This window comes from Drosophila kikkawai, chromosome 3R (genome assembly GCF_030179895.1).
Source record: "Drosophila kikkawai strain 14028-0561.14 chromosome 3R, DkikHiC1v2, whole genome shotgun sequence".
Taxonomy (NCBI): domain Eukaryota; kingdom Metazoa; phylum Arthropoda; class Insecta; order Diptera; family Drosophilidae; genus Drosophila; species Drosophila kikkawai.
In genome coordinates, this window is record NC_091731.1 from 20,136,456 (window position 1) to 20,156,156 (window position 19,701).

General features: G+C 43.1%; 2 protein-coding genes across 3 annotated transcripts; one reads left to right on the plus strand and one right to left on the minus strand.

Moving 5' to 3' along the window:
* The first annotated feature begins 1,425 nt into the window (after positions 1–1,425).
* NKCC (sodium potassium chloride cotransporter) lies at positions 1,426–15,499 on the plus strand. The gene is made up of 10 exons (XM_017168136.3): positions 1,426–2,089; positions 6,172–6,265; positions 11,710–12,094; positions 12,304–12,537; positions 12,594–13,645; positions 13,742–13,983; positions 14,044–14,480; positions 14,543–14,654; positions 14,714–14,987; positions 15,048–15,499. The coding sequence occupies exons 1-10, from the start codon at positions 1,830–1,832 to the stop codon at positions 15,162–15,164; spliced, it is 3,207 nt and encodes a 1,068-aa protein (XP_017023625.1). The 5' UTR covers positions 1,426–1,829; the 3' UTR covers positions 15,165–15,499.
* LOC108075606 (SURP and G-patch domain-containing protein 1) lies at positions 15,489–19,380 on the minus strand. 2 transcript variants are annotated; one of them, XM_017168137.3, is made up of 7 exons: positions 18,740–19,377; positions 18,031–18,686; positions 17,724–17,850; positions 16,599–17,068; positions 15,900–16,458; positions 15,714–15,843; positions 15,489–15,655 (listed from the first exon to the last, which is right to left on the minus strand). In XM_017168137.3, the coding sequence occupies exons 1-7, from the start codon at positions 19,294–19,296 to the stop codon at positions 15,629–15,631; spliced, it is 2,526 nt and encodes an 841-aa protein (XP_017023626.1). In that variant the 5' UTR covers positions 19,297–19,377; the 3' UTR covers positions 15,489–15,628. The 2 variants fall into 2 exon arrangements, with proteins under 2 accessions (XP_017023626.1, XP_017023628.1); XM_017168139.3 differs by lacking the exons at positions 15,489–15,655; positions 15,714–15,843; positions 15,900–16,458; positions 17,724–17,850 and having other exon boundaries at positions 16,813–17,068; positions 18,740–19,380.
* Positions 19,381–19,701: the final 321 nt, after the last annotated feature.

Consider the following 19,701-nt stretch of genomic DNA (forward strand, 5'->3'; position numbering starts at 1 on the left):
CGTATACACTAAGAACGTGTCAAGGTGCTAATTACCAATACCTATTTCCAACAGCCACAAAAATGGTGTTGTATCAAGTGACAAAGGCTCCATTAAACTGAGTGCCGAAAGAAGGATCCCTCACACGAATATATATTAGTAATTTGGCTGAGAGTGCTTATACTCAGTGGTGACCCAAATAAGTAGTCCATGTTTTATTTATAAGGTCACTGAATAAATAAACCCAAGTTCGTTGATTTTGCAAAGATGACATAAATATTGTAATTAATATAAATATACACAAACTAAATACAAATTAAATGTAATTTACATAAACAAACAAGCAAAGATAACTCTATTAGACCGCAAAGAAAAGTGGTGAGATCTACACTCTTATCAACATAATAATGTTGTATGTAATTCTATTATTATTACCTACAAGTGTCAAAATAAACAAACTTGGTGTGTTGGGTACAAATAGTTTATGGAATTTTAAACTGAACTCTCTGCTCTGCCACTTGGGAATTGCTTCCTGTGATACGCTACGCTGATTATAGGGTTTAAATGAGCATATGAGATTGCTAATCTCGTTTGCGTTGGTGGCAACAACAAGCTTCTCGGCCGGAATATAGGGCAATATCGATTCTGTTGACGTTGATCAAGAATATAAAAGTCCAGACCGGTTGGCAGGAATTTTAAAATTGCAAACAACCGACAATAAGAAAGTGAACACAGAGAACCGTTAAAATTAATAAGAATAATCAGAGAAAAACAAAAAAAAAAAAATTAATTATAAATATTTAATATATGTGTTTATTAAACTCACTTATAATAACAAAAGTTTCATTTTATAAAACCAAAATATTAAATATTATAAAATGCTGTTCAAAAAATTCCTAATGACAAACTATTTTAAAACACAAAACAAGAATAATTTTCAATTTAGGCTCTTTAGTTTCTATATTAATTTATAATTCTAACTTCAACATTTGACAATTCTTAAATGTACATTAACCGAAACTATTAACTACATCAGTCATACAATTTATTTGCTAATAATTTTAGAAATTAGTAAAGCATGCGCAATGCGCATTGCGCACCAAACTCTCCGCTACGTATACGTAATGCGAACGTAAACGTTCTAATATTACGTATACGCCCAAGAAGAGCGCTCCCAAGAGCGGGTATCCCATAGTCTGGACCTCCTGCGCTGCGTACAATTCGGCGGCGTGTTGAGTTCCGCCACAAACACTTGTTGAGAACTCACCACGCCGCCGCGCCATTGCGTGGCTGTGTGCGTGAGTTGGTACCGTACCAAAGCCAACAACGCTGCCAAATCCAAAGCCACGAAGCGGAAGCAGAGCGGCAGAGCAGAGAAGCAGAGGAGCAGCTGACTGGACCGGCGCAAAAAGCCATAATAATCAAGCGGTAAACACTTGACAACGCTCAAACGCCGTGCGACAGTCGGCGAGTTAAGTTGTAATTGCCACCACGGATATTTCAGCCGAGTATCATTGTTTTTTCGCGCTCTCCCCCAAATAAAATATATATATAGGGTCCCATCCAAAGCATACGAGGCGGTCGACGCGGTCTCGAAATACTCGTACTCGGACACTCGCCCCAGCCGGACGTCGCGTCCTTCCCGTTTCGTTTCGATTCGATTCCAATTCCGATTCCCGTTCGCGATTCGTGTGATATCATCCCATCCCATCCACTCCCAGACGGGTGTGTAAAATGCAAATGTGCTCAGTTCGCTAACTTTCCTGAAAGGTGCTCCAGCAATCGATAAGAAACAGTGTCCCCCAGTGTCCAGTTGATAGCCAAGCAAAGGGTGTCCTCTCAGCCACAATATGGCCGATCGCTTCCAGATCTCAAAGGTGAACGGCACCACAAATGCCGCATACGATGGCGAAGCGGGAACAGGTGCCGCAGGCACTGATCAGCCGGATGCAGCTCATCCTCCTTCCATCAATGAGAACCACCTGCATCCCAAGGCTCCAGGCGAGAGCGGTGAGAATCGGCGGAGCTCGCGCCTGTCCTTCCGCGGATTCGGGCATTTCCTGCGCAAATCGGACGCGGAACGAAAATTTAGTCTCGCCCAGCTAACAAAGTGAGTTTAATTACAATTTTATGCATTCCCCAATGGTTAGCTACTTCTTATCAACCGTGTCGGGTTAGGAAACATTATTACCATTACTCAGAATATATTTTTAATGTTTTTTAAGCAAGATGTGTTAATCTAGAAAACTATTAAGCAATGCTTTTTGAGTTTAATATTTTTATATTGTTGGTTTTATCATCAAAATCACAAAATTCTAAATAAAATGAATTAAAACATATTAATATAAAATAAAATTATTAGAAGGCAATTTTAAAATGAATTCTTACTTGCTATATTTAAGTATAAAATTTCTACTAGTCTAAAAAAGAATTTAAATAGAAAGAAAGAACAGACAGCATTTTTCATTTTAATTTTTATTGTATTTTTTTTTCATTTTGCTGATAGGTTTGCCTTGCTTAATGAATTGTATAAATGCTGCATTATTTATAATTACTTCATCTAAAATAATTCAACCAGAATTTATATATGATAAAAATAATTTGGTTAAACAATGTGAAACTAATATTTTTTTATTTGTTTTTTTGTGAGATGCTAACGTTGTGCTCACCTATCACAATAAAAAATTCATTTGGCAGAATATATGTACAATAATAAATGCTTTATACCATATTTAGAATTTTTTGATAATTGCTTCGATTAGTGCGATTTACTTGCTTAGATAAGATTTTTCGCGATTGAGCTGAGTCGCTGTGGGTGCTTGAGATATATTATTTCCATTCATTAGGGCCCACGTGGGGTCTGAGCTTGCGTCTAAAACAATTTAGAAATAATACAACAATTAATTAGAGTTCCCAAAGCAAATTGATCATTAACTTTTCATTCCGTAATAAGTTTCAATTGAGTTGCCGACATATGTTTAAACTCAGACCGTTTCTGTTTGCTTTGCAGCCCAGAAATAAATAAAAGTAACAGTATGTACAACTAAATAAATAAAAAGGGTACAATGTAAAGGCTGAATATGTCTGGGGAAAAGTGAAATATTCCGTTTATATAACCGAAACGAAGGCTGCTTTATGCCAATTTATTGTAATCACGTTTAGCACATAAACACAAAAAATGACAGCGGATTGAAAAGCTTATCTGAAGGCAAAATCGTTAAAAATTGGAGTAATGTGTCACTGCCAGTGTCAATTGTTAAACGACCCTCTCACCTTAGCCGAATGTGAATGAAAAGTGTATAATTTATAACACATCGAGATCGGTGATCTGTCAGAGTTTGCTATAATTGGGGAAAATCACTGTTGGATTTGCACTTCCTATAAATAATTGTTTAATGGCACATCAGAAAAAGGCTTGCTTTGTATATTCATTAATATTCGTAAACCGCTTGAATAACAATCAATAAAAAGTCATATAAATTAGTACAAAATATAAATGAGACAATTATTAGTTTTATTTCAAAGGAGTATATAAAATATAATGATATTCGGAAATAATAAAGTGAGATACTTTAGTGTAAAAATACAAAAAATGCCTTTGTTGAAGGGAAAAGTTACATTTATGACTAACGAAGTAAGGTAATTTAAAATTACATTTATATCTTAGAGAAGCTGACTTAAAAAAAACCAAGATGTCACATGATCATTGAAAAATTAAATTAATTCCGGATTAATTACCATTTTTTTTCACTTTTGAGCAAACAAATTTTGACACATGACTCTTCATTGAGAGGTGACCACGGCGACCTAGACCCGCGCAAATGCTTTTCGAATTAATTATTACAATTGTTCCACTTTCGGGATAACATAAGCACACATTCTCAAATTAAATTCAATTAAAAGCTGCCAAAGATATGCCAGAAAAACAAAATTTGCGAATGCTCGAACGCTTTGTTGGTGAAAATTCGGACAGCAGATGATTTGTTTTCCCGGGAACTTTGCACACGGCAAGCAAGTTACATCAGCTCGGCGAAACAATAATAAAAACACTGTGGAAAACCAGAAACCGGTTCCCATTTTTGGCCCAAGGATTCGATCAGCTCGCACTTCGCGAATTCCGGAGCTGTCAGTTCAAGTTGCTCGACGGGCGGAGGATGAGCGTGTCAACAAATAAATTTACGGCTTGTCATTAGGGTTATGCGAGCGCCAATGAATTCAATTGATCGATGCGTTGCCTGGAACTCTGCGGAGCTCCAATTGTACAACTAACTCAGACCAGCTGATTCCCAACGAAACCGGCCACCGGCAACCGGCAACGGACGAGCAATAAATGCCCATCGACTGGCCTGGAGTCCATATACTGCTATGTATGTTGCCTCCATGTTTATACACTGTACATAAACACACAACATATCCGCAGTACATGATCGGGGGACGACGACGGGAGTGGCTGTCTGGCAAATAAATGGGAAATGGAAAATGGAATTAAAAGAAAAACCACAAAATCCCGTGTTCTCTTCGCTGTGTGTGCTTGCAATTTATTTAGTAGCACAATGAAAAACGCCCTCGAGAGCTTTTGCCTATTATTAATAAACAATCATAAATTATGGTGGAACTGAGCGGCGATCCAAGAGGGATCCCCCAGTGCATGGATCTCCAGCTAAAGATATAAAAAAGAAAGTATTCTGGACTGCAATTAAAGCTGATTAATGAATGAAGTTTTTTATTTAAATAAAACCAACAGAGGAACAACTGCGGAGAGAAAGAAATTTAAAACCATATTTAAGGGAAGGGCAGTAAAAGTGAACAGCCAAACTTTCCAAAAATGAATCAAGGTTTGCATTAAGAATGGTGTCAGGAGGTCAACAAAAACGATTTTGATAAATAATTTGCATTGACAATTTAAAAAGGAAACATTTTAATTTCTGCTTATTTTTGCCTTATTCTTTAGTTTATAGATTAATATTTCGTTGTATTTACAAAACAGTTTCCTTATTTAATAGCTAAAATCTTGATTTTAATAAATAAAATATAATCTAAAATAATATAAATCAAGCTTAAGTTTAAAGTTGTTTTTCCAATATATCTTTGTTTCTATTGTGTGATTTTTGCCTTGTTTAAAAAATGACCTCTTTATGGGAATATCTACACAAACTTAAGATTAAGCTACGTGAACAAGTAAACGTATATACAGGGGTTTCCCCAAGTAAAGTTATCAGTAGACTGATAAGGATTATGTGTTGGTAATTTATAAGCTAGCTTCGATTTCATATTTTATTAAGTAGAAAAAGTTCATTGATTGCATTCATTTATTATATTTAATTATTTGTCATGACATTTCATACTCATAAAAATATCAGCATACATTTTAAAATGACTTCAAAACAGTCGATATTTTTATTATGAATTTCCTATTAGAAATTCAATTCAGTTCGATCCTAATGTTAGGTCACCCTGTAGAATTGACGATTGAGTAATGTGTGCCTGGTAAAGTGCATTTCTCCAGACTCACCCCTTTTAGATCCCCCATATGGTTGTCATTCATCCGTCTACCTGCCCCCTTTTGATCCCTTGGATGCGGCGCCATTGTCCGCTCGTGGCGCCGTGCTGTGCTCTCCGATTATTGCCTTCCTCATTCCGGTTTTTAGCCTTTTTAAGATTTTTAAATTATATTTTGGCATTACTTTGGCCGCCGCTGTTTCAGTTTCTGTTTTTGCCATTGTTATTGCTTTTGTTTCTGTTTTCATTGGCGATCAGTAAATATACATCATGGGCATTCCGTAGCAACCATACAAGTAGCACTCTTTTCCTACCTCCCTCTGGCCAAGAAGAATTTTCCGATAATACTCGATTTTTCTCGATTTCGGCGTGGAACCCCTGACCTTCTGCCCGTCGTCTACCTTTACCACTCGGCTGGCTGGTTGGGCGATTTTATTGTCTTATTATTTATGTGTATACACAAATAACTTGGGTTCCCAGTGCGTGGATTGCCGAGTGCTCCTAGTGCCACAGAGTGGCTATTTCAGCTCGGCACGCTGCAGGCAACGGTCATGCTGCCGGAGGCGGTTATGGTTCTGCTTCCGTTTCATCAGTATGGAAATTTCCAACCCATCCCGGTCCTCCGGCTTTTCGTGCTCCTTCTGCTAATGGCGACCCACTAATGGATTATTTCCGCTTGTTCTCTGATTGCAGGGAAAGTTTGCCGCGTCTGGACAACTACCGCATTTCCATGCGCAATCTGAAGCGTCCTTCCATCGGAGAGCTGCAGGGAGAGGCGGCTGATCAGGTGAGTTCGAAAAACTAGTGACGCAAGAGAGAGGAATTACCATAACAGTTTGCATAATGCATGAAATCGGGGAAAATGTAGCTTGATCCAAATTAATCCTGGACAAGAGAAGCTCGTAAAAATACAGTAAACTCTATTTAAGTCCATGATTTCTTAGTAAATATATATTATAAAAGTGGAAATGCTTACATAAATCAATGTGGAATTAAGTGAAATATATCTACATCAATGAGGAGCAGTTTGTAATAGAATAAGTGAATACTAAAGCCAACCTATTTTTCAAAATGTGTAAATTAAACACTTAAACAATATACCGTCAATTACGTTTAAGCTACACTACTCAACGGTGTTCAGTTATAGTCTAGATTAGTTCAATAATATTCACTATATACACATATTCCCAATCGTAATCGGTTGGCAACCTCGTGGCCAATCTGCTCGTCAGCCAACCTTGTCCAACAATCGGCCCAGAAATGTGTAAGTGTGGCATGCACTTGAAAAAGTCAAGGGAAATAGCCTTCAAAAACTTTATATCTACTAACCTGCTGCTGCTGCTGGGATTATTGATAGGCCCAAGTGCCACTAAATGATGAGTATTTTGCTATGGATCTGTTCAGTGTTCGCCGTGGCATAATCCTTGCAGCGCACTTCAGTCGCTCTCCGATCGGTTCTGAAAACATTTCAAGTACTCGGCAAATAAACAAAGCACAGCAAAAAACACATACCTAGGAAAAACATAAAGCGAAACAGAACCAAAACAAAAAATTATGGATCCAGTCAGAAATGGATACACTCTCGGACTGTGCTCGCACTTTGCCCAGCCTTACAGTAGTACATATCTACAGCATTTATATCTGTATTTCATTAAATACGTTTGCCTGATTTATTTACTCGAACAATTTTCACATTTCCGACGTGCAAATTGTGAGTTTTCCATGACGTCTTCCCGGCATCCCAACGATTGATGTGTGCGGAGCCGACAGATTGGAGCGTCTCTGTCGTGATGACGTTGTGACCACTTAAGATAAGCCACCACTACAGCACCTTTGTCAAGGCTGCCGCCCACTTTCTCGAATCAGCTAGCCACCGTCCACCACCCTGATGACGCTTATCGTTGGAAAGAAATAAGTAGTGCCATAGTGGAGCGAGCTATAAGCCCTCCCAGCGTTACAGTTTTTATGATTATCGCTGAAGTAATAAATTTGATGCGTCTATAGCGAAACTCACGTCTGGGGGTCCCTTGGACCGGAGGTTTTCCCGGTGACTCGCCTTCTCCGTATTGTTTAATTAATTCACTTTGTCCGGCTACTGAGCGCCACCACGGCGTATGATAGATATCGTAAAAATTGCATTACAAGCCAGCGACGGCTCATTAGGGGAATTCCAATTCCTAAATAATAGAAAACAACGCTCGGGTCCGCTTCAGGGGATAAGACAGATATTCTGCAAATGGAAAGGCATGAAGGCATAAATGAATAGAAATATTTGTGAAAATTTAAGCAAAAACCACTTAGATATGACGGAATCTAGAGACATTACAAGTATAAGCTAGTTTTAGGTAGTTTTTAATACAAAGTTCGTTAGTCATCTGCTACAGAAACTGGTGTGTAAAGGCTTTACTGTAAACGAGATGAGCTTGTTGTGCAGAATGTTCTCAGGAGTCTTATTTATTTATTTCTTCTGGGGAAATCCCAAATAGCTTGGCTTTATCCGAACGTATAAACAAAAAAACAAATTATAGCAATATTGAGTTTAAAAAACCATAAAAGTGACTTCTCCATTTCGTCAGGAAACAAAAAATAAACGGGAATTCCCAATTATTTTGCTCAAGATTTAACCAAATTTAAAAAAGCCACAAACATGAGATTTATTTCTTACCAATCGGGAAAGCAACCCTATACACTTAAAGCATAGTTTTTCTTTGACTTTAGTTCCCAACCTAATTCATGTCTTGCCTTGGGGTTTGGTAAGTTAGAAGAAAACAAGTTTTTCTTTTACTTTCGTATATTCTTCCACCCTGGGGACACTCGCAACCAACACGAGCGAGCTTCATACGATTTGCACTCAGTCGCCGGCGTCCTAAGTGGATTTTTCCGCATTCATCCATAACCCGTAATGCGCAAGGCACTATCGATGACAGCGCCGAAGCCAAATTAATTGTCAACAAGATGCAGCCATGCATCTGCCATGGGCTGCTCCACACGGACATTGTTTCAAGGAGCGGCGGGGCGTGGAGTGGCGGAGCGGGAGTCCTGCCTTCGCCTTCGAAGCAGGGTAAACAGCTCGTCATGGCGACAACTGTAGTAAACACCATATGTGTGTATGTGCGTAGAGGATAATGCAGGACAAGTGTGTCGTGTCATTAAAATTGACAGCACCAGCAACAGCCTGCAGATGGCACTGGAGCCGTAGCTGTTGCCATTGACGTTGGCTGATTCGTTGCTTATCATGAGGCGAGTTCAGCGGATCCTAGGAGTGCTTAAAGCCGATCGGACCCACTCCAGTGCCATGGCTGCACAAGTGTCCGTGTGTTGAAGCTGTCAGGGCTGCTGACAGGACGTCATTTTGATAAACGCCCGGGCTGAGCAATTGATTATTCCTCACTTTCAATCAATTAAAGTGACAGAAAACACACTTGAGATGTATCGGACAGCAGCGTCTCCGAAAAAACCATTACCAGTTCCTGGCAGTTTTCAAAATCGAGCCTCTCCACAATAGTAATTTGTCAAACCGAATGGCAATATCGGGGAATATATTATCAACATCTCGCGTCGTTCAACGCGGCGTATGAGCAATCTACCAGCTCGGCGCTCTGTTTACCCCATCGGTTGGGGGGCAGCCTGTGGCGTGTTTGCCATTTGAGATTCCTTTCGCATTGCACTTGTAATTACAATTCGAATTTACAATTCATAGCCGGCGAAAGAGCTGCTCGCTATTTTTATAACATTTTATTGATTTCCTAATGCGAAAGTCTTGCTGGAAAATCTTTGTTTACCGCACTGCCATTGCCCCGAACAAGCCATTAAATTATTGGCGCATATAACAATATGTTTACCCCCATTTGTGTTGCATTTCTGATACTTACCCGCCATCAGGGGGGAGCACCAGGGGCAAACTTATGGGAAATCTCCCTCCTAATTGATTAAAATGCAATTTTTCGTTTATTTATTGAAGAGCTCGTTGGCCCTAACGAGTTTTTGCGCATTTGCTTTAATAGATTTTCCAAGTAAATTCTATCTGACTTTAAGCTGACCGGAGAGAACTCAGACTTTGGCTCCCAACCTGTCGACATACTTAACCACAGAGTTGGTCCTCGTGTAGCTAATAATAAAACCGTGCAGAGGCAGACGATGAATTCATCTTCATCTATTTATGGAATCTGTGATTCAGGGCGCCCATCTTAACAAGACTCCATTGGTTGCCTTTGTCTATTAACTTAGCTCAAATCATTGCCACAAGCTAGCCAAGAATATGGTTTATCCTCCAGTTATTCCCCCTCACGGCTCCTGCCCTTGATTCATAAAGCACAAATACCAATTTCAATTCCAATTTCGTGTGCGAAAATTTTCCACGCTTCGGACTGCAAAAACAGCAATGACAACGAGGAAAACAACCGCAGAGCCAAATGCGTATTTTGCTAAATGAAATGGACAAAGGGAGGAAGCGCTAGAGGGTTACACTAGTAAGACCGCAAATAGACCCCACTCCCAGTCCAGGAAATCCCTTGGGACACGGAGAAAAATTGACAGAGAAAGATGAATTTTACAAAGGCTTTTAAAATAATAAAATTAAGAGAAATGTTGTTATTCAATAAGCTAAATAAATACAACCAAGGACGTATTTTTTTTCTTTCAAAGCTTTTAATTTTAAATAAATTAAATAAATATAAAGATGGATTTTTTCTCTCTTTATAAATATGTTTATGTTTGTGTCTGTCTAAGTTGGCGTCCGCACGAAACCGCCAAAAATGTGTAAACAATCAACATTAACCACCCACCGAGGAAGACTAACTAACCGGCATTGCGTATACGCAGCGTGTGCGAATCGAGCGTTCGGGGGTGCGTTGCTGCTGTGGCTTTGGCCACTGTCAATCGATGTCGTCCTGCCCAACCCTGTCACTGCCCCATGCCACGTGTGGTAATTCCAATTGGACGCTTTTTAAAAAACATTCAATTATGTGGGCAAACAATAAAATAAATGAGACCCACACCGCCACGTTGCCGGTGGGGCAAATAGCAAAACAATCACCAATGCAAGGGCAAGGGAGCAATGTCTTGTGTAAATCTATTAAGTTACCATATCACAATCACAAGATATATTGTTCTGCCCAGCTCCGTATCCCTGTCAATAGTTGTCGCCTGGTGGAAATTTTTAGGGTGCCGCAAGTTACTGCCGCCTGTGATAAGTAAATTCGGTTTCAAGTGGAAATATATTTTATTTCCTCGTGTGTTTTCAATAGCGGAAACATTCTTTGAGGTTCATAATAAAATACCCGAAAGAAACGACCAGCTATAAAACACTTTTTAGCACCTCAAAGTAGGAGAACATTCCTTACATTTTAACAACTCTGCCAACAACGCCTTTGTTAGGTTTAAACACCCATTACTGTCACTTTCCTTGTTAACCTTAGTGACTTTTATTTATCAGTTTTGTGAAACAACCTATTAGCACTAAATTAAACTCCGAAAAACAAAACTTGTAGGTTTATGCCGAATAGTTAACTTGATGGCAGCTCCTTTCGGTTTCAGCTTTCATTTAAACATTTTTTTAATATTTGCTGTTTTAGTGCGGCTATAAAAATCAACTTTAATTAGAATGAAAAGCAATACTACGCTTCTCATAATCTGGTTGTTGCTCCGCACTGCTCTGCCTGGGTGGGTGTTGTTTTCGCTTTTTCCCCTGGCGTCGGGGGGTCGTTAATTGAATACGAGTACTAAATTGCACACTCGGCGTGTGAGTAATGCCGAATAAAACTCTCTTGGAACAGCTGTTGGCTGGAGTCGCACAAAGTTTACAGAATATATTATTGGCAATTTAAGCAAGTATTTAACATACTTCCGATTGAATGGCACCGCATGTCAAGATCCCATTATCACACATATGTATAACAGGCATTTAATAACCGCCGATTACCCCAATTAGCAGCACATGGTCCCATGATAACCTCCATTTGTGTGCTTAAGCTGTTAGCAGGGAACTCTGATAAAACATCATACTTATCACTGCACTGGGGATGTAGGTTTAACGCTGATTTTGTAATTTGTAATAAAACTACTTCATTCAGTGCTAACTATTAAGGAAAATATTTGACAAAAGTAGGTTAAGGCCTAATATTATTATTGATTTTTCTTGAATCAATTTTGTGCTTCATCTCCTCATTCATTACATTGAAATATAAACAAAATTAGAATTTGCGTTGTTAACATTCTCTTTATTTATTCCAGAGCATTACCATACCCGAGCCCGAACCGGAACCAACTGGCGGACACATCAAGCTGGGCTGGATTGTCGGCGTCCTGATACCATGTCTCCTCAACATCTGGGGCGTCATGCTCTTCCTGCGCCTCAGCTGGGTGGTGGCCGAGTCCGGCATCTTGCAGTCGCTGATTATAATTACGATCTCGGCGGTGGTCTGCGTCATCACGACGCTCTCGCTGTCAGCCATTAGCACCAACGGCGAGGTCAAGGGTGGTGGCGTCTACTTCATCATATCCCGTTCGCTGGGGCCCGAGTTCGGGGCGTCGGTGGGCGTGGTATTTGCCTTCGCCAACGCCGTCTCAGCCTCAATGAACACCATCGGTTTCTGCGAATCGCTAAATGTTTTGCTAAGTGAGTATCAATTTTGGAAACGTTCCAGAGTTAATTAAATTGAATAGATAAATAATTATTGGTTATAATCAATAGGAATACACAGCTAAAATGTAAATTAAATGTAATTGTGCAAAGTAAACATCTTCACTAAAATATAATTATATATATTTACATTAAAAAATTATTATATTTAATATATATTTCTTATTTACCTATGTTTCTCCCAGAAAACAACGGCTTGAAAATCGTGGACAATGGCATTAACGACATCCGTATTGTTGGTTCGGTCACCGTTTTGGTTCTCATCCTGATCTGCTGCGTGGGCATGGAGTGGGAGACTAAGGCCCAAAACTTTCTCATCGTCACTATTGTCCTGGCCATCTTCAATTTTATCATCGGAGCTGCCATAGGACCCAATGGCAATGAGACTCTTATATCCAAGGGCTTCGTGGGCTTCTCCTGTAAGTTATTTAATTTCCACCAGGAGGGCTCTTCTATAGCATATGACTTATTTCAGGGGATACGTTCAAGGAGAACTTCGGTTCGGACTATCGGTATGCGGAGGGCGTAAACCACGACTTCTTCAGCGTGTTCGCCATCTTCTTCCCTAGCGTGACAGGCATCCAGGCGGGCGCCAACATCTGTGGAGACCTCAAAGATGCCGGTGCAGCCATTCCCAAGGGCACTTTCTGGTCGCTGCTCATTTCGATGACTTCTTACGCCCTCTTCGTGCTCTTTGCCGGCGGCGCTGCTGTAAGGGATGCCTCTGGCATTCCCGGTGACCTGGTCAATGGCACCATCATCCCCTCGGAACTGCCCTGCATGACCACCGGCAACTGCACGTGGGGTCTCTTCAACTCCTACGAGATGATGCAGGAGATGTCGCTGTGGGGACCGCTGATCTATGCCGGCTGCTTTGCGGCCACACTGAGCACGGCTCTGACCAATCTCCTGTCCGTTCCCCGATTGGTGCAGGCTTTGGGCATTGACCAGATCTATCCGGGCCTGATCTTCTTCTCGAAACCGTACGGCAAGCACGGCGAGCCCTACCGCGGCTATGTGCTCACCTTCTTCATCTCCACGGGCTTCCTGCTGATCGGAGAGCTCAACCTGATAGCTCCACTGATATCCACCTTCTACCTGGCCTCGTATGCCCTCATCAACTTCTGCACATTCCACGCGGCCTTCGTGAAGCCACTGGGATGGCGACCCACCTTCAAGTACTATAACGCCTGGATCAGTCTATTTGGATTCGCCATGTGCGTGGCCATTATGTTCCTAATCAACTACGTGGCTGCTATTATCACCTTTGGCATCATCTTTGCCCTATACCTGGTGGTTATGTACCGGAAACCAGAGGCGAACTGGGGATCCACCACGCAGGCTCAACAGTACAAGGCTGCTCTGATGGCGGTCACTCGGCTGCAGAACGTGTCGGATCACGTAAAGAACTACCATCCGCAGGTGCTGGTGCTCTCCGGAGATCCAAAGACTAGGCCACCACTGGTGGACTTTGGCTATCTGCTCACCAAGAACAACTCCTTGATGTTTGTGGCTAACATTATACCGGTAAGTTTACACAAAAAGATAACCTAGGCTGTAAGCTGCTGGGAGTAAGAATGATCTTAGGTTGGAATTAATGTAAAACTTATTTCTCTGCTACAGGTGCGAGTCGGCTACAAGAACCGCCAGAACCTGGTTAAAGATGGCCAAAAGTATCTGGATGCCCGCAAGATCAAGGCGTTCTACAATGTGATCGACGGGTTTAGTCTAGAGGATGGAATCAATGCCCTGACCAAGTCCACAGGCTTCGGAAAGATGTCCCCAAACATAGTGTTGGTGGGATACAAGCCGGACTGGAATCGCTGCCGAAAGGAGGAGGTGGAGAGCTACTTTTCCATTTTGTAGTAAGTAGAGCTTAAGGTTTACTTACATCCTGAGTGAATACTAACTTGAATTCCCTTTAGCAATGCCTTCTCGCAGCGAATGGGCGTAGCCCTGCTCCGCCTTCCCAATGGATTAGACTTTTCCGAGCTGAGTTCCGAGGTCACATTGCCGGCCAATGGAATGGGTCACATGCACACGGCCAATGCCCAGGGCTTCACCAATGAACTAATGCCGGCAGCCAATGCCGCCTCAGAGCTGCTGCACATTGACTCCAACCTGAATCTGGCCGGAATGGACAGTCCAAACTCTTCGTTCACAATGCCCCAGCCGGCGCCGATGCCCAATATGCAGCGCAACTCCCGCAGCTACAAAGTGAACAGCACCGATGAACCGGCCGTGACCTATCACACCAAGGGAGGATCGGACATTCCGCAGAACCTCCTCGATGCCATGACCATCTTTACAAGGAAGCAGGCCAAGGGAACCATTGATGTATTTTGGCTGTACGATGACGGAGGTGCGTGTTCATGTTTATCTATCCTCGGGGAGGCCTTTTGTAATCCTTCCACGTGAATGCAGGTCTCACCATTCTCCTGCCCTACATCATCTCCATGCGTTCCCACTGGCAGAACTGCAAGCTGAGGGTATTCGCCATGTGCCACGGCAAGGACGAGGAGCAGGAGGAGAAGAGGTAAAGCTATACTCACTGGATTTAATCATATTAACTATAACATCTTGAATGCTCCACAGCATGGCGAGCCTGCTGACAAAGTTCCGCATCAAGTACTCGGAGCTCATCATGCTGAAGGGTGTCTCCGAGCAGCCGCGGGCAGACACGCTGCTGAAGCACAAACGCCTGATCGAACCCTTCCGTCGCGGAGCCCGAAACGAGTTCGGCATCACGGACGATGAGCTGCAAAGCATGGCCGATAAGACGAATCGGCAACTGCGCATCCACGAGCTGGTGGTCAAGCACTCGTCCAATGCGTCTCTGGTTGTCATGTCCCTGCCCATGCCCCGCAAAGTAAGCGAAGTTATAATGATTTCCAGTATAAAGCCTTACTTACCTTCCCTTTTACTTTAGGAGGCGATCTCGGCGCCGCTGTACATGTCCTGGCTGGAGATGCTCACCTCGGACATGAAGTGTCCGGTGGCTTTGGCCCGTGGTAACCAGACGCCCGTGCTGACGCTCTACTCCTAGATTAGGCCCTCGCTTCCAGTACGAGTACAACTTAGTATTATTAGCGTTTAGGTGTTCCGCATAGTTCCCTCGTAGAATCGAGCTCATCCCTGGAGTATGAGTCGGACTTGTGACAGTCAGTCCACTTGAAGTTGAATTCCAGAGCCCAGACTCTAGCTCCCAGAGCCTCCGCTATTCACGTACTCTTTTACATGAGCGAACTCCTAAACCCTTGACGATAGAAACTAGTGAAGTTTGTGTGAAATATATCTCACATACGTAGGATGTGTCTCACATGCAATAGCTTTAAGTTAATTATGATCTATTCGGAATAAATATAAACGATTTAATTACAATTGTTGTTCCCATTGTTTAATTTGAACAAGGCTTTTATTCATCGAGAGATGTGCAAGCTAAGCCTAAAAGTGTTTACAATACATTTGGAACCCACTTGGACGTGGCTGCTAGGTAGTAGAGATGCTGCATTAGTAGTATGCGCGACGGGGATTGTTCTGCAAGGGAAAACATTGATTATCAATATACCTTGAATAAATATCTCGGATTCCTTACCAGGGGATTGGGACGAAAGCGATAGGCCAGCATCATGCGCTTCCTGTAGGCATCGTATTCATTGTCGCAGTCCTCCGGCTGGGCAGCGCTGCTTACTCCCAGACCCTGATTTCCATCGCGTTGAGGGGCCCTGTTAGATATATACACTACTATATATCATTTCCGAATTCGCAACCAAAGACTTACTTGTTGACGGGATCCACAATACCGGCTCCGTCCTGGCCCAGACCCTGGCCCTCCTTCCAGCCGAGCTTCTGCAGCATTTGAAATCCAATGTTGTCCTCCTTCAGTTTGTACTCTTTGTAGTCGCTTAGGTCGGGCTGTCGATTATTCTTCTTCGCTTCGTACTGCTCCATGAACTTCTTGAGCTCCTCAGGCGGCAAGAAGTCGCCGATGTGATGCTTTCCCTCACTTTGTTTGGTTAGGGCATTGGCCCACAACGAGGTGGCCTCCATTTCAGCTGTGCGTAGCTTGTGCTCCCACGTTCCGCCCTCAATGTCCTCGTCTGAGTCGTACTCGTACTTGAATTTGCCACCGCGGGCCAAACGATCTATCTCCTGCCGCTTACGCATCATGTCCTGGTACAGCAGGTTGACCTTGTAGTGCTCCTCGCATTGCTTCCACTGCTCCTCGGTCAGCTGGGTGGAGCCATAGTTGAGGCGAGCATACTGCAAGAGTGCGGGATCGGTGCGAGTGATGCTGGATAGCACGGGCTTGTTTTGGTTTCCAAAATTGCCAGAGGTGCCTAGTTAATATCATGAAAATGAAACCATAAATTGTTTGTATCTAAAGTACTCATAGATCATAAATTTAAGTGATTTTTAAATTAAAAAAATAAAAATAATCATTATTTACGGTTTCCAAAACTAGAATTTTTATACTCACTTGAACTGGGCAACTGCTGCTCTTTCTCTCCCCAGCGGCTCTTGCGCTCTCGTTTCCTACGCTGCCTCTGCGACTCCTTATCCTCCTGCTCATCCTGGTCGTCCGCATCGTCTCGGCCACCGGCAGCGGCCGACTCTTCTCGCTCGCGTCGCTCCTCGTCACTCAGCTCGTTGCGACACTCGATCCGGCGCTTGATATTATCCCGGTTGCGATCCATCATGCCGCGCATATACTCGTCATCCGAATCGAAATCCGCACTGATGGCCGATTCCGGATCGTATTTGTCAGCCGCCGAGTTGCTGTTTTGCTCCTCGTTTTGGGGCTGTTGCTGTTGCTGCTGCTCCTGCTCCTGAGCCAGACTTAGCTGCTGATGCTGTCGCTCCCGTTGCCGCTCGATCCGCTGGCGTTCGTAGTCAAGGAGTTGGGATCGATAGCTTCGATACTGCTCGCAGTTCTTATCATAAAGAAACCTAGTATCAAAATTTAAAAGAAGTGAAACGTACAATGAAAAGTGCTCGACGCTAGTCACGTGTGTACAAAGACATTATATGAGTAACTGTTTGAGGCGCCGCCCCATTAGCGGTTTATAGTGTGCTTTCGGCCGGCTCCTCCAGATTATTTGACGACGATCGAGGAACGGGTAATCACTGTGCTTTCGACGAGTCCACGCAAATGCTGTGCCCTGCCTAATTCTCTTTCTATCAGCCCCAAATAATATGTTGTCGGTTCGTTTGGTCTAATCAAAACTTAAGAGCTTCTTCAAGGATTTAAATTGTAGCTGAACCTGCAAGGATTTGCCTGTCTTCACTTCATAAAATTAAAATATATAAACTGAGGTATCTATTAACCAACTTTTCAAGCTTTCAAAAACAAATAAAACTGTTGAGAACAGGCAAATAAACTTTAAATAAAACTGAATTACCGTCCTAGCTTTAAGTACAAGGTGATATTTTTGGACTAGCAAAGTGTCTAGATTCGCCAAAGACAAGCCGAACAATTTGCTAATTAAAACTCAGCTGTATGTGTGCAAATGAAAGAAAAACTTAAGCTTGTAGTCCCACACCCCCTTTGTCGCTAGTTATGTATTCCCTTGGGCCCCCGTTAAAACAAGTTCAGGTCATTTACCACAGGGCCGGATGCAACTCGCTTCTATGCAAACGTATTTTATCTTCATAATCTTCACCGTTTTCCGCGACCAGTGCGATTAGGTTTTCTAAGCACGTTGGCAATTGTATGCACGTTTCTGAAAAAACTACATAAATTGCTTTAAAATCGTGCTCAACGATTAAAGTTCGATACAAATTGAATGAGTGGGAAAGTAAGTGGGAGAATAGGATAGGGTTGGGATAAGGAAAGAGGATCTGTGTGGATAGGAAATGGCAGATGGCACAACAGAACAAAAGACGTAAGTCGCTTCGTAAACGATACACACCTTGGGGCGGGATTACTGCGGGCTGTGCAGGCTCCGGTGGCTGAGGTGGCATCACCTGCTGCATCTGTTGCTGCTCCTCCTGCACGGGCGGCGGCGGAGGCGGTGGGTGGGCATTGACTGCAGCTGCCATATGCTCGGGCAGCAGGCCAAGCTGCTCCGCTGTATGACCGCCTATTGTGGGCATCTGAATGGCCTCCAGGTTGATCTGCGGCTTGGGAATGGCGTTCAAGTCGAACTCCTTGGGCGCCGGTATAGCATTTAGCTGCTGCAAGGCCTCCACTGGCGACGGGCCAAGCTGCATGTATATTTGTCCCATATTGGCAAGGGCAATGGGCAGCTGTGGCGGAGGTGGTGGCGGTGGCGGAGCCACTGCGGCCGGATGCAGCTGCAGGGGCAGGTGGCCGTGGAAGAAAGCAGCTGGCAGCTGCATTTGTGGTGGTCCCTGGGTTAACAGCGCGGGATTAAAAGCGAACGGCGGTGGTGGCGGCGGTTGCACGGCCTGGACAGGCAAGCCGAAAGCCAGATGAGTGGGCGCCGAACTGGTCACCGTAATAGAGGTGGCCATCGCTGCCGCCGAGCTAATGGCAATGGCTGCCTCCAGCTGCGGGCTGCTGTTCTCCGGGGCGTGTGTCTCCAAGGCATTGTTCTCCTCCCCGCTGCAATAGAAAAATTGTTTAGGGTTCCCTTCAAGCGTTAAATGAGTACCCACCTGGGCACTGGAGCGGGTGCCACTAGCATGGGTGGCGGCGGTTTCTCGTGCTTTTCGAGTATTTTTTTAAAGTTCTCCAAGAAGGAACCATCGTTGCAAAAGGTGTTCTTAACCTTAGGGGGCGGCTGCTCCACACTGGGCTGTGGCAGCTGTTGACGCTTTAGTCCGAATGTAATCTTTCCCGTCTTTCCGGTGAAACTATTGAGCGTCTTATGTGCCACAGAGTCTTCCACCTTAGCCTTGCCGGCTGGGGCCTCGCTGGGGCCCACCTCCAGGCCATTCCCCTCCTCGCCTATTGAGGCCACTGATGTATCCAAGGCAGCGGAGTCCTGCTGATGATGTTGCTGCTCATCCTCCTCCTCCTCGTCGTGGGCGACTGCTTTTACGGATGGCGTCTCCGTTTTCTGCAGCGCTGCCAGGTTTTGGGCCGCGGCCACCGCCTTGGCCAGCTGCGCAGTCTTCTGCTTCTCGAGGATTTCCTGCCGCTTCTTGGCAATGATCTCCTCCTGCTTCGTCATTTGAGCGAAGCGGTCCACTCGGTGATTGCGTTGTGACATAATTCCCTGCTTCGCCCGATTTTTATGAGAATTTTCTTATACAGCTAAGCAGCAGTGTGGCCAGATTATATAAATGTGATAACAAAACCTCGGCCTGGCCAGAAATCCCAGTGGATATTTTCAGAAATTAAAAAATACTAAATTAATTTAACAACACCTAATTGCAGTTTAAAAATATTTAAAAATAAATAATGAATTTATTTCATTATTTTTACAAAAATATAAACAAAAAATACTGCTTGAACGAGACGTTTACAATTGATTTACAAAGTAAAAGACATAAAACAAGTTTTAATTTTTAATGAAACATGAAAATGTACATAGTAATTATTCCAACAACTAAAAACAAAAAGCATGGAATTAAAAAAAATAATAATAAAAATAAAACTACAGTTTCTATGGCCG

Excerpts from the sequence above, each read along its gene's own strand:
- NKCC (XM_017168136.3), top strand. The coding sequence starts at position 1,830 with ATGGCCGATCGCTTCCAGATCTCAAAGGTGAACGGCACCACAAATGCC. Across the intron at positions 12,538-12,593 it reads GGGCTTCGTGGGCTTCTCCT|GGGATACGTTCAAGGAGAAC; the intron begins GTAAGTTATTTA and ends GACTTATTTCAG. Across the intron at positions 13,984-14,043 it reads AGCTACTTTTCCATTTTGTA|CAATGCCTTCTCGCAGCGAA; the intron begins GTAAGTAGAGCT and ends AATTCCCTTTAG.
- LOC108075606 (XM_017168137.3), bottom strand. The coding sequence starts at position 19,296 with ATGTCACAACGCAATCACCGAGTGGACCGCTTCGCTCAAATGACGAAG. Across the intron at positions 18,687-18,739 it reads GCACCCGCTCCAGTGCCCAG|CGGGGAGGAGAACAATGCCT; the intron begins GTGGGTACTCAT and ends TTTCTATTGCAG. Across the intron at positions 16,459-16,598 it reads GCAGCAGTTGCCCAGTTCAA|GCACCTCTGGCAATTTTGGA; the intron begins GTGAGTATAAAA and ends GATATTAACTAG.